General features: G+C 45.4%; 3 protein-coding genes across 3 annotated transcripts; all 3 read left to right on the top strand.

The window, feature by feature from the left end:
* Positions 1 to 80: 80 nt before the first annotated feature.
* Positions 81 to 1,358, top strand: ABOM_008625 (pepsin-like aspartic protease; the record flags this gene model as incomplete). The annotated part of the gene is made up of 3 exons (XM_022535754.1): positions 81 to 179; positions 239 to 360; positions 422 to 1,358. 3 exons carry the CDS (start codon positions 81 to 83, stop codon positions 1,356 to 1,358), a joined length of 1,158 nt encoding a protein of 385 aa, XP_022386983.1.
* A 1,124-nt stretch (positions 1,359 to 2,482) lies between these two features.
* ABOM_008624 (uncharacterized protein) lies at positions 2,483 to 2,848 on the top strand (the record flags this gene model as incomplete). The annotated part of the gene is made up of 1 exon (XM_022535753.1): positions 2,483 to 2,848. One exon carries the CDS (start codon positions 2,483 to 2,485, stop codon positions 2,846 to 2,848), a length of 366 nt encoding a protein of 121 aa, XP_022386976.1.
* A 5,548-nt stretch (positions 2,849 to 8,396) lies between these two features.
* Positions 8,397 to 13,213, top strand: ABOM_008623 (WD-repeat protein; the record flags this gene model as incomplete). The annotated part of the gene is made up of 2 exons (XM_022535752.1): positions 8,397 to 12,119; positions 12,230 to 13,213. The coding sequence occupies 2 exons, from the start codon at positions 8,397 to 8,399 to the stop codon at positions 13,211 to 13,213; spliced, it is 4,707 nt and encodes a 1,568-aa protein (XP_022386984.1).
* Between the last annotated feature and the right edge of the window lie 424 nt (positions 13,214 to 13,637).

The following is a 13,637-nucleotide window of genomic DNA, read 5'->3' as shown; positions in this document are numbered from 1 at the left end:
TCCATCTATCTCTCCGTTAGCCTTTGAAAATATATGATCATCCGCAAGTTTATTGTCAACGAGCATTAATACGAGTCGCAATGGCACGATATTCACATCGGATTGCCATGATAGCAGCAATCCTACCATCGGCATGGTGTACAACTGTTGATCTGCCAATTCACTTTCGCAATAGCTATGTAGGCCGACACCCTGATCTCGTGTACTCAGCATATGCTAACAGAACTGATGTTTCTAGGCATCAGTGGAAGTAGATATCGGGACACCTGCTCAAGCACATTTCCTCCATTTTGATACTGGCTCATCTTCCACATGGGTGGTTGACCAGAACTGCGCAACAACTTGTCCAAACGGCAGCGGGTACAACCTCCATGGATTAAATAACCTGCATGTTTCCAAGCAACAAAGCTAACCAGACCAGGTTTGACCGGAAAGGTTACAACATTTCCGCCTCTTCGACTGGCACGCGTCTAGGAGCTTATGGAAGTATTGATTACTTTGGAGGCAAGACCGCCGGCCCAGGAGTAGCCGATACATTCAGCCTCCCGGCTGGGGCCCAAGGGGATGCCGCCTTGACGTGGAACCAGACATTCCTAGCTGCGAATGGGACTTCCTGGCGATTCATCTCCGCGGATGGGTTCTTGGGGTTAGCCTTTAGCACTATTGCTGTCGCGAACACCACGACGGTCGTTGAGACGCTTATGCAGCAGGGTCACCTTGACGAGCCCCGGTTTGCGATCTACTATGGCAAAGAGTTCGACGATACCGGAGCAAACCCGGAAGGTGTTTTTACCATCGGCGGCTCGAAGGAGGAGCAGTATGCCGATGGCGACTTGACATATGTTCCATTGGCATCGGAAAAGGAGTACCAGGTGTGGCGCGCCACGCTCACATCGATTGCTGGATCAAGCAATAGAGGCAAAAGGCAAGCCACCAGTAAGCTTAATGGAGGTAGAGCAGTGTTCGACACGGGGGCCGGAGCATTACAGGTACCGTCCAATACCATTGCAGAGCTTTACACCTCAATTGGCATGAACTGGACAGCCATTAGTCAAGACGGCTATATACCTCTGTGCAGGGACTTCAACTCGAGCTGGTCGGTCACTTTCCATTTCGGGGACTCCGAAACCGACCCCAAATTGACTTTAACCGGCGATCAATTGGCCCACCCTGGATTTGCCGACAGGAAGGACGCATGCAATCCACCCTTCGATGACAGCGGGAGCAATGATTTCGCCCTTCTCGGCACGCCTTTGCTGCAACAGTTCTATACTGTGTGGGACTTTGGAGCTACTGCGGTGCCCAACTATCATCCTCGAATTGGATTCGGAACACTGAAAGCGGAGGTGCGACCGTGAATGGTAGAGATGCACTATATTAACTAGAGGGTTCAGTTCTAACAGTTGCATTTGGGTGATTTGATTTGATCGCGTATCTAGGAGCCGAAATCACATTAGTGACTTGTCATATCCACTCGCTGTGTTGTACTGTACATAGTGATCATCCTTTATTGTAATATATGCGTAAGGAAGTTGTCAGTCAAGATTGCCAAAGACATGAGTCAGTACTCTACTAGGAGTAACCACAAGTATTACGCAAGAAAACATCTCTAGTAGATCACTAAACCACGTACCTAGCCAATGACAGTCCTAGCAAGCTAGAAAGCCTTCGTGGCGTTCCCACTATTAGCTGAAAAGTAAAAAGGTGGCACAGGAGAGAACGGACAGGGTGGTATCTAGCGAACGTATTCGGCTTGGTCTCGTTCTTAGTGGCCCCTAAACTGTGCACAGAGACGCAACTAACATCCTGGCGCCATGCAGGATCCCCAAAGCATGATGTGTCTTAGCCAGCAGAGCCTCAGAACAAGGCCCACCGATATCAGGAACAAGCAACCAGTAAGATTCTAATTTACATTGCGCATGAATGCATAGCTAATGTGGATATAGATATCTAAGCCTCATGGTGTGGCACTCGATGACAACAGCTTGTGCTCGATGGGGTATGAATATCAGTGGCTGAGTTCGGCTAGTAAACAAAATAATGAGCGAAGACTGACGCTAAGAAGCTCTCACTACTATTGATAGACCCACAGCGAAGCCGATGGGGGTGAAATGAGGATCGGCAGAGCAGTTGAGAGTCATCATAGGGCTTCGGAATCACAGCCCCCAAGCTACGGTCTGGGGGCCAAAACGAGCCTCATCGCATCCACCATTGCTGGCTGCGTCCCTGGGCTGCACATTGTAATAGTTGTGAATTATTGAACCGGATGTGAGGAAGATAAATATGGCTGTGCCACCCCACTTCAGAGTTCTTTCTACCAACAAGAAAGAGTGCCTCCTCCCGACCCAAAACCTCACTTTCGAGCCATAACCATCTTTGGCGTGGATATCGAGCTGAAGCTCGTCCAACAACAGGAAAATCTACTTATACTCACGTTTCAATCCCTACCACGATCTAAAGTCTACCACAACGTATCTCAATCATGACGAACAAGTGTCCTACAACCGTCAGTACACCACCGGTTGGTCTCTGGAACTCGACCGACGTCGTTGCATTCCCAAACGATCACAAATACCTCCTCGCTCATCAGGCGTGCTGCGGGGAGACAAACCAGATCACACTCTACAAGAAGACATGCTTCCGCTTCTGCAGCACATATGGCAATCAAAGCAATGTCACTTCCTGCTTGGAAGAGCGCGGTGTCAAGAAAGTAGCCGAGTTTCACAACGACAAGGGCGGACAGTCCATGGCCCCACATCAGCTTTCGAGGCCTGCTCTCGGCCTCGTTTTTATGGTTCTGATGGGATATATAATAGGGCCCTTTGGGGAAGCTCTTTTGGCTGCATAAAAACTCCGCGGTCGGCAAAATCAGAGCGTTGGGGATGTGCTGGGCGCATGTTTGGGAAATGGCGTATCTGTATATATCCTGCACTAAAATCACCATAGACCATCACTAGATAGAATAATGAGCCTTGACCATGTTGGCAATTCGTACACCCTACACTGTATTGCAAACTAAGCCCAGAGATGCTCAGGGGCTAAAGGGCTCAACCGAACTGCCTGCAGCTAGCAGCCGGAACAGGTTGATGCGTCGGTTGTTACTGTTGACAGCAACATCCGCGTTGTCCGTGATATGAAACAGAGCATTATAGATGGCTACAACTATGTCAGTTCAAAGCTGGTTCATATACAGATTTGATACGTAGATCGTGATATATGATCCCCACTGGGACATGGAATTATTTCTTTTTTCTACCCCCAGCTCGATAGATATCTTTCCAGTTATAAAGTCAACACATACAACCATAGGGTGTGGAGAACAGGGCTTCCCGTCCGCTCAGCTGTACTTAAGTCATATATTACGCGTGGTCAGTAAGTATAATGGCCTTTAGCCCTTTAAAAAGCTGAAACAATGGTGACTATCGACTTAGGGTGAGTACTGGTGATTGGGGTAAGTGTCCTATATGCGGCTATTATCAGCGGTGATTCCTACTTATCAGAGGTGATACAGTTAACAATAGAGCTATCTACAATAATCTTTTGTATCAAAATTAGAGAGACACGGGATTTCAAGATATAGAAAATATATTTTGTGTCTTTTAAAGAAATCTTTTCTTGTTTTATTCTAAATATATCTGTCTTTCTTTATCTATACTAGCACGTGATATTATATAACTATATTTTCGAATAAGTATCTTGAAAAGTTACCAGAAGAGTGCAAGAGACTAGTCGAGTTATGTGGATTTATCCCAGAGTATCAACAGGAACAGGAAAAGATTCAGAATACTGTATATTATTTTTGAATTGCTCCAATCACGGAGGAGAAGTATAAATAAGCGGTTATTAACTGGGTGCTGTAAGCCAATTTTACTATTATAATATATTAGTATTGAGATAGCAGAAGCTAATATAGATTAAGTAGAGGCTCTCTCGGAGCGAATCCAAGGATATAAATCTTATTAGAGAAGATCCAGATTAGATACTACAAGAATGAAAACTATTTATAGGAAGTTCTGTTGTTTTTTGAAAGATAAAGTTCTCTCAGAAGTTACTCTATAATAATTTTACTTATTTCATCTCTACGTGGGAGTATAAAACGTCGCGAACGCTTTCCTTGGATTTAAAAAAGGATATTCTAAATGTATGGGCTGCTCATGTTCTTATATTTATTACTGGGGCGACTAATTATAGGTAGTATATCCGGACTGTGTTAACAGAAAAACGCAGTCTTTCTATTAAGCCTAGAGAGCGGTTCTTGGTGACAGTGAAAGATATAGATTATCTTCTTTACTATTTATTTGGTGAAGACGACTATGATTATGTACACGAGTGTGCAAGAGTATAGACTGCAAGCTCACTGGCTCTCTTTTCTGGTTCTGCTGCTAGAGCTGGTGCTATTGCTGAATAAAGCTTGTATATTAAAATAAATGAATGTCTCTACTATAAGGTAATTAGTATATATCTCGTGTGTGACGATTCTTTCTGACTTCTATTGCAGCATTTCACTTTCAATATAAAATGGAGTGGAGACGCTGGTGAGTTGAAACGCTGGGTCGTGATTGACCCTGAGTTTCTTAAAGGACTACGTCAACCATCGAAGAATTGCTCGAAAAACAACCCCCAAAAGGAAGAGAGTCGTGGATCCTCGAGTGGAAAGAGGATGTGTAAGAGTTACCTTTCTTTCGAATGACTACTTCCCAGGGTCCCAAAGCAAACGAAGCGTGGGCATTCTCTTCGTTGCGTCGCCATCTCACTAGTTCGGCTGAACGGGATGGCTTCAGAGACCGCTTACAAGTGCATGGAATCCGGGGTGCTGTAGTAAACAAAATCGATCGTAAGGTGTACATCAATTTTTGGTGGAACATAATGCTAACTAATTTTTCTGCTTAGCCAAGGCAATAGCCGCAACCCGCGGCCAGGCGTTAGATTATATGGAGCATGACTTATACTTGAGATACCAGTTATCGCTCAAAGCAGTAGATATGATGGCTCTGTACTATGACTTGAATCCAGATTATGGATGTCGTGAAATGGAACAGAGTATGGCCCACCACCGTGATCAAAATGTTCTGCTTCGACTTGATGCTGCCTCTCTCGCAGAGTTTGAAAAAGATGAGGAAGTGATTCTGATTAACCAACAGATCAGTGAACTGATGCAGAGGATTCGTGGCCGGTCTGATAAACATGTCTACTTGGTATCAGAGAGATCTAAACTTTGTACTAAGAAAGCCGAAAAGATCCGCGGTAAACGTTCTGAATTCATTGAAAATTGGTGGAATGTTTGCTACGACGAGTACATTACTGGCAACGACTTTTTGGGACGTGACACTACTTGCCTTTTTCAAATTTACTGTAAATATATGCCTGAAAGAGCACGTTTATATGACAATATTTTCAAGCAAGTGCCTCTTGATGGTGATCTTGGGAGGCAATGTTTATGTGATGCAGTTAGTCTTCGTACTTCAGTCGAGAAGGTGGTATATTATCTGGGTATGACTCCCGTAAAGGGAACATGTCCAATATGGGCCAAACAGATGTCAAGGTTTGCGTGTGCTTTCTTATTTCTTTTCTTTTCTTTTTTTTTTTGTGGTAGTCGCTTTCTATTGCTAATGTTAGCCAGCATTGGTCTCCAAGAACGGTCAAAGCATATTTTGCAGTGCAAACGCAAATCGTTGAATGCGACACCTTACCAGCAGACCTACAGGAACGGCAAACGTGCCCATCGCCGTACCCGTCGAAGCTTCGTTCAATTCTGTTATTTGTGTGCTGAATTAATTTGCAACGAAGGAGATTGGATCAACCGTTGCCAATCTCACCTGCAGGCTCTACAGCCGAGGTGCGGGCTCTTAACCTTCCGCTATACGCTAGTTGTAGCGGGTCTATGTCCATTCTGTCTGGGTGATGAGAAAAAGAGAGCGGACGAGCGGTTCCAACAGTGGGTCAAGAAGGCCACATTGTTAAACCATATTGACAGACACCTTGAGAGTTTGCCCCCCGAAGGAAATGTTTCGTGCCCTCACCCTTGCTGTAATGGAAGGCAATATTCTGATATGTCTGACCTCCGCCGCCACTTCTTCAACAGACATTCTATAGCGGAACCTAGGTCCACCTGTGTTACGAGGAAAAGGAAGTGGGCTGAAAACAGATCTCTATATGCAAAACATGGAAGGTGATTTCACCTGCATCTGTATACACTGATCGACAAGCATGGCTTTAAATGTTTTCATATTCCCGCCCTTTTTATTCGGCGCTACATTCGGGATCTAGTACGTATTTGGATTGGCTAGTACTTATTGTATCTTATGGCCTGTATCAAACAAAACTTTATATGCGAGTTTCTGGATGGTTCGCTGCAAGCAAAGCAAATGGCAACAAAGGGCAGAGACCTATCTTCTCCGGAGTAGAGATTTTGGCAAAGGTGTCATCTTCTTCTCTCCAAAATAACTTCAAAATAGGAGGTGTAGTATACTGTCATTTCTACTAAAAAGCCGCATTCAATTCTGGTATATTGACGAACATGAGCTGGTGCCTTGGCTAATACGATATTGGGTTGGCCAGGTGCATCCCATAGGTTGCATTTTTTCATCGCACGGGGAGCTAAGCCTGCGTGGAATCCTGCTCCTACCGACAATCATCGTAATGCAGCTAGTTGCTGGTGCCATTTGAAGATGGACGGAGATACTAATATTGGTAGGACTCAATAGCAAACCGTGGCTCTCACACCACCATGACCAGGGTTGCCAGTCAGAAATTTTCCCGCTACCAGCGCTCTGAACATGACCTCACTAAAGGTTTGAGAAGACTGAGATCGATTGGTCATCTGTAGAGGATCGGCTCCTCCAATGGGGGGAATTGTTCCCTGCTGGTAAAAAGACCAAGGTGTATCATTACAATCTACTCTTTAGGAGACAGTTGATCCTCTTCTGCCCCACCACCATTTAAAGAAAAAGAAAGTAGAGGAAAGAGTGCATATGCCGGTAAAATCTGATACCGCCGTCCCCGCAGTAACTCGGATACTTGGATAGGAGTTATACTAAGTGGAGACGACCCACGCTTATCACAACCTGACTCATCCAGATATATAAGGTGATAGGAACGAAATTGGGAGAGCTTATAAAGATAGAAGTCCCGCAGGTCAGCATCCCACTTGTTCGAAAGCCGTCGGATTACCTTCTTAGACCACCCATGATAGGCAAGTTCCCTGCCGAGGGTTCTAGGTGTGACGGAGATGAGTTTCTGAAGCAGGAAGGTTGCCATCTCGTCCAGATACAAATGAGGGTGTTCTTATAGATATGTACGAAGTGCCTTTGACGCTAGTGGTGTAAAGGTTCGTTTGGGGCCCGCCCCTTGTCAAAGGAGCGCTGGCACTGCCATAACACCTCATTTTTGAGCAGATACGAGCTACTGATCGAATGGTGGTGCGTCGAGCAGTATCAGTGATAACATAATCACCTAAAGAGGGTGTGGGTTATCATGCCAGAATCAAGCCTAAGCTTCCAAGCAGGAAGGTTTGGCGCCATCTTCATTGCAGGGTAAGTGAGGTATTAATCGTTTCCGTGATTTTGGAAGGAGAACACCTGGCCTCATTCACAACCAGCGAGTAATACCACGTGATTTCAACACAACTATTATTTTTGGGTGTACGTATCATACATCTTGTGGGCCCCGGTCTTTGTGATTGTTTGAGCAATCCTGCTGGGAATATTGCGTCTTATTAGGCTGTATATTACCCTCAGACGAGCGGGTACGTCCTGCCACTTACCACACACAACGGTTTGTCGGACAGTCAGTCGGACTCCGACTGTCGGAGCGATTATGCAAACTAGACAGAGAGCGGGGTACAGAGAGACTAGTAAAGGACTGGTGAGCTCAATTCCCCTCAAAACACCCTGTGCCAAGCCGGTAACAAGACGTTGTTAGTCTATGGCTGACATATTGGGAAAAACACTTGCCTCCACTTCGTGGAAGGAACCTTGTGAGAGCTGCGTTACGAGGTCACCATAGATGTATCCCCTAACTCAATTTCTATGCCTAGAACAGACAATTATACAATTCCACCATGTTCAACATGGCAATGTGGACAAGTGTTGCTTAACTCGGAAGGGATTGGAGGTTGGGGCCATGCTGAGAATATCATTCGTCACATACCCTGGTCAGTCCGCAGCGCCAGCTTATAACTAGTAGACAGCCTCGCGCTCATCCCACAAAATAGCTGATTGCCTTTCCGGCCTTGCGTTCAATCGACTTGAAGTTCTGTGTTTCTCTTGCCAAAAAAAAAATAAAAAATAAATAAAATTCCGCGATCATGTGGTCGCCAGAAGTCTGGTATTCAGTTATGAAATATCGTAGGACAAAGTTTCCCTGTTTGGTATAATCTGCGATACCGCGGTGGGAAAATGGCGGCCATGAAACTTTCTCATCACGACTACACCGTTGGCTGGGTTTGCGCGTTGCCACTGGAGATGACAGCTGCGAAACTCATGCTCGAGGAGATTCATGAGCTCCTCCCCCAACCTCCAACCGATCCTAACGCCTATACACTTGGCAAACTGGGGGAACACAATGTCGTTATCGCCTGCCTGCCCTCAGGTGTTTATGGGACTACATCTGCTACAGCTGTCATAGCTAAGATGCATTCAACATTCTTTTCTCTAAAATTTGCCTTGATGGTGGGGATTGCAGGTGGTGTACCCCACAAAAGCACCGATGTTCGTCTTGGGGATGTGGTAGTTAGCATGCCATCAGGTACTTATGGAGGTGTGGTGCAATATGATTTTGGGAAGACACTGCCCGATGGACGTTTCCAACGTACCAGCTCGCTCAACAAGCCCCCTCAGCTATTACTCAACGCCGTGTCCAAAGTGCGCAGCGAATATATGATTACGGAGGCAGATATTGACGGTACTATCTCTCGTATACTGAACACAAATGAGAGGCTAAGACAGAATTTCTCACGACCTCAGAAGGACTGGCTTTTTAATGCAGAATACATACATGCGAGTAATCATCCTGATTGCTTGGAATGTGACCAGACCCAGTTAGTGAGACGAGCGTCCCGAAACTCTTCCGAGCCTCATATTCATTACGGTCTGGTGGCGTCTGCAAATCGAGTTATGAGGGACGCAAAAATACGAGACTCTCTTGCCCAAGACTTGAACGTTTTCTGCTTTGAAATGGAGGCAGCTGGACTCATGGATCAGCTCCCTTGCTTAGTGATCCGAGGCATTTGTGACTACTGCGACTCCCATAAGAATAAAGAATGGCAGGGATACGCAGCGCTTGCCGCTGCTACTTATTCTCGGCTCCTTCTGACAGTTGTCCCGTCTCAAGACAATATCAGCCACAGAAATCACGCATTAGCTCAACAGAACGAAACACTGAAAAGTAGACGGATAGCTGCTCTGAAGAAACTCTACGTGTCGCTGTATCAAGACCAAAAGAACCGGAACCCTGACCGAATACCTGGAACTTGTGAATGGTTCATCTCACATCCGATCTTTCAAGACTGGGAATCAAGTAAAACATCACGAATGCTTTGGGTCTCTGCAAATCCTGGATGTGGCAAGTCTGTCCTTGCCAAATATCTCGCAGATTCTGTTCTCACGCACGGTTTGTCTCGAGCAGTTGGATATTTCTTTTTCAAAGATGACTTTGATGATCAAAAGAGTATCACAAATGCGCTATGCTGTATACTTCATCAGCTCTTTGACCAGAAGCGTGACCTGCTGACTGAAACCATACTTGAACGATTTGAAATGAATGAAAGGGTCACCAGCTCATTCAGTGAGCTCTGGAACATTCTGATCAAAGTTACCAGTGAGGAAAATACTGGGGAGATCGTTTTTCTTTTGGACGCCTTGGACGAATGTGAACAACATGGATGTTCCCAATTTATGGAAGCTTTGCGCACGCTTTATAAAGATGAGAGCCAACAGAATTTCAACCTCAAATTCCTAATTACTAGTCGCCCTTACAGTCACATCCGACAGGGCTTTCAACCTCTTAATATACCTGGACAGCCTGTTATACATCTTAGTGGCGAAAGCGATGTTGAAACGAAGAAGATTTCTCAAGAGATTGATATTTTCATTGAAGCTAAAGTCAATGACGTACAAGATCGACTACAACTCACAGATAGTGAGCGCGACACGTTGCTTGAAAACCTGACGCGTGTCACTCATAGGACATATCTCTGGGTCTACCTTACTTTGGGGGACTTGGTCCAGAATAAGGACTATATTGACGAAAGAGGAATTGTTGAGGCTACTTCTCATCTCCCACAGACTGTTGATGAGGCATATGAACGAATCCTGGCCAGGAGTACGGACTTTCAAAAAGCCAAGAAACTACTTTACATTGTGGTTGGAGCCCTACGGCCCGTAAGCCTCAAGGAAATGAATCTCGCGCTGGCTCTAGAGAAGGGTCAACATTCTTATACCAACCTCACTCTCGAACCGGAGAACCGTTTTCAGGAAGGGATCCGGTCTATATGTGGGCTCTTTATTATGATTGTTGATTCCAAAATTTATCTCCTCCACCAAACAGCAAGGGAGTTTCTGGTCGCTCGGGAGGGGATGGTTGATGATATTAATCAGTCATCTAAATGGAGACATTCTCTTCGATTGCAAGATTCACACTGCCTTCTTGCCAATATCTGCATCCAACATCTGCTTTTCACTGATTTTGAGAAGACTCCATCATCTGCTGAGATCGGACCCAGTCGCGATCATTCTGTCTTCCTGGACTACTCTGCTACATATTGGACAACTCATCTATTGGAGTCAAAACTCCAACTAGAGGACATGCTACCAGACCTTAATATAATTTGTGATGCAAGCACAAAGCGCTGTCAAACCTGGCTTCAAATCTATTGGGCTTCTTTAAACGCGAAGTTCCCAACTGGTTTCACCACTCTCATGGTTACATCATATTTTGGGCTTACACCCATCACCAAACACTGGACGGAAACTGACGGAATTGACGTTGACGCCAGGGATCATGTTTACGGACGGTCTGCGCTTTCTTGGGCAGCAGGGAATGGCCATATTGCTATTGTGAAGCTCTTGACCGAAAGGTCTTGGAAAAGATTCTTCCAAGCAAGGGCGTTTGTTGACTTAGGAGATAAGCATAACCGGACTCCGCTGTCATGGGCAATCTTGAATGGTTATGAGGAAGCAGCTCGTGTACTGTTTATGGCTGGATCTGACATTAATCTGGCTGATGATATTGGAGGGACACCGCTTTACTATGCCATCTTAAGCGACCGTCGTCACTTATTAGAGCTTTTCACAAGAGAAAGAACTCAGCTGGAGTCAAAAGATGATATGCAAAAAAGGTTACTACTTTCAGCTGTGAAGAAAGGACATGAACCGGTAGTGAGAATGCTGCTTGAGCAAGGTGTCGATGTGGAGTCTAGGGATAATGAACATGGTCGAACCCTGCTCTCATGGGCATCCGGCAATGGCCACGCGGCAGTGGTTAAGGTCTTGCTCGCGAAGGATGCCAATGTGCAATCCAGGGATTGCCAATACGGTCGAACACCGCCCTCCTGGGCGGCTGAGAATATGCACTTAGTGGTGTTAGGACTCCTGCTTGATAGGTCTGGTTTGGAGTCAAAGGTACATGTTCAAAAGTTCCGGGACATAGTTGGAGCTATTATCACTCTTCAGGCTCCTATCTCAGTTGATACACTTGCAAGTTTCCTCGGTATACCTATGAGTGATATACTTGATCCACTAGTCTCACTGCAGTCACTTCACCCAGTCCTTCATCTGCCAACAGATCCTAACGCTCTCATCCAATTTTTGCATTTACGTTTCCGATACTTTCTCCTCCACACGAAAACAGCCCTTCGGGTAGAGAAGAACGAAATGCACAAAATAATAGCTGACCGATGTTTATACATCATGAACAGTTTGCTGAAAGAGAATATTTGTGGCTTGCCAAGCAATGCAAGTGAGTTCAAGGACATCAAGGACCAGATAGTTCACCAGTGTCTGCCCAAACACTTGCAATACTCGTGTTACCATTGGGCATATCATCTGGTGCAAAGTAACGAGCTTGCCAGTGACGAAGTAATAAGCTTTCTGGAACAGCATTTCCTTCACTGGCTGGAAGCAGTGAGTATAATGGGACGAATATGTGATGCCATAGGTATCCTAAACTTGTTGACAAAGGTAAACCCTGCCCTAATCTAGTAAATTGCTGAACAATAATATTTAGGATACAGATCTCAAATTTAGAAATCTCGGAGTTTTTACATGATGCGCGGCGACTCATCCTCAGAAATATGGCTTGCTCTGCCCCGTTACAGATTTATTATTCTGCAATTGCTTTTGCTGCTGAGAAGTCAATAATGAAAACCATCCAACTTACACCTATAAGAGGAATTACCATGTTACCAGGAACTACGAATTCATGGGATACGCGCCTTCAGACCGTTGAGGGCCATTCAGATAAGGTCAGGACTGTAGCCTTCTCACCAGACGGCCAGATACGGGCCTCAGGCTCCCATGATCAAACCATCCAGCTGCGGGATGCCAAGTCTGGAAAAGGTCTCATCCTTGAGAGCTATTTACGTAAGGTTACAACTGTGGCCTTCTCACCAGACGGCCAGATACTGGCCTTAGGCTCCTTTGATGGAAATATCCTGCTACGGGATATTGAATCTGGAAAATATTTCCACACCCTCCAGTGCCATTTAAGTCCAGTTATTACTATGGTCTTCTCACCAGACAGTCAGATGCTGGCCTCAGGCTCCGGTGATAAAACTGTCCGGCTGTTGAATACTAAGTCCGGCAGTCAGCGCCAGATCTTTAAGGACCATTCAGGTTGGGTCAGCACTGTGGCCTTCTCTCCAGATGGCCAGATACTGGCCTCAGCCTCCCGTGATGGAACTGTCCGTCTGTGGGATACTAATTCCGGCAAACAACTCCAGATCCTCCAGTGCCATTTAAGTCCAGTTATTACTATGGTCTTCTCACCAGACAGTCAGATGCTGGCCGCAGGCTCCCTAGGTAGAACCGTCCAGCTATGGGATACTAAGTCTGGCAAAAGGCTCCAGACCCTTGTGGGCCATACACGTTGGGTCAGCACTGTGGCCTTCTCTCCAGATGGCCAGATGCTGGCCTCGGGCTCCCATGATGGAACTGTCCAGCTGTGGGATACTAAGTCCGGCAAACAACTTCAGGCCCTTAAGGGCTATTCAATTTAGGTCAGCTCTATGGCCTTCTCTCTAGAGGGTCAGATACTGGCCTTACACCCTAGTACCTGGGACATGTATGTACATATCGCATCCGGCGCCGGAAGTACGTGGCAATCTATCCGCACCCGCGTTGCCTGTCTCTTGTCTCCCCTTTTCCTTGTATAATCAATTAACTATCTTGCAGCTGCTTTAAACCCGTGCAGAAAAATCTATTCCCGGTTAAACAATATATATACAGTTAACCAATTGTATACTGATTGTATATTTATCGATAGAATTATTCCCGAATAATCTATATATATATTTATTAGTAGATACTTCAATTCTATACAGTACAAATTCTATTTAGACTCATACAAAGACGCCCTATAACTAGAAATAGATAATATCACTTTCTATATTCTTTATTATATTACCTTACTTTTAAAATATA

The sequence above is a fragment of the Aspergillus bombycis genome (genome assembly GCF_001792695.1).
Source record: "Aspergillus bombycis strain NRRL26010 chromosome Unknown contig00073, whole genome shotgun sequence".
NCBI lineage: Eukaryota > Fungi > Ascomycota > Eurotiomycetes > Eurotiales > Aspergillaceae > Aspergillus > Aspergillus bombycis.
This window is presented reverse-complemented; position numbering and strand designations above follow the sequence as displayed.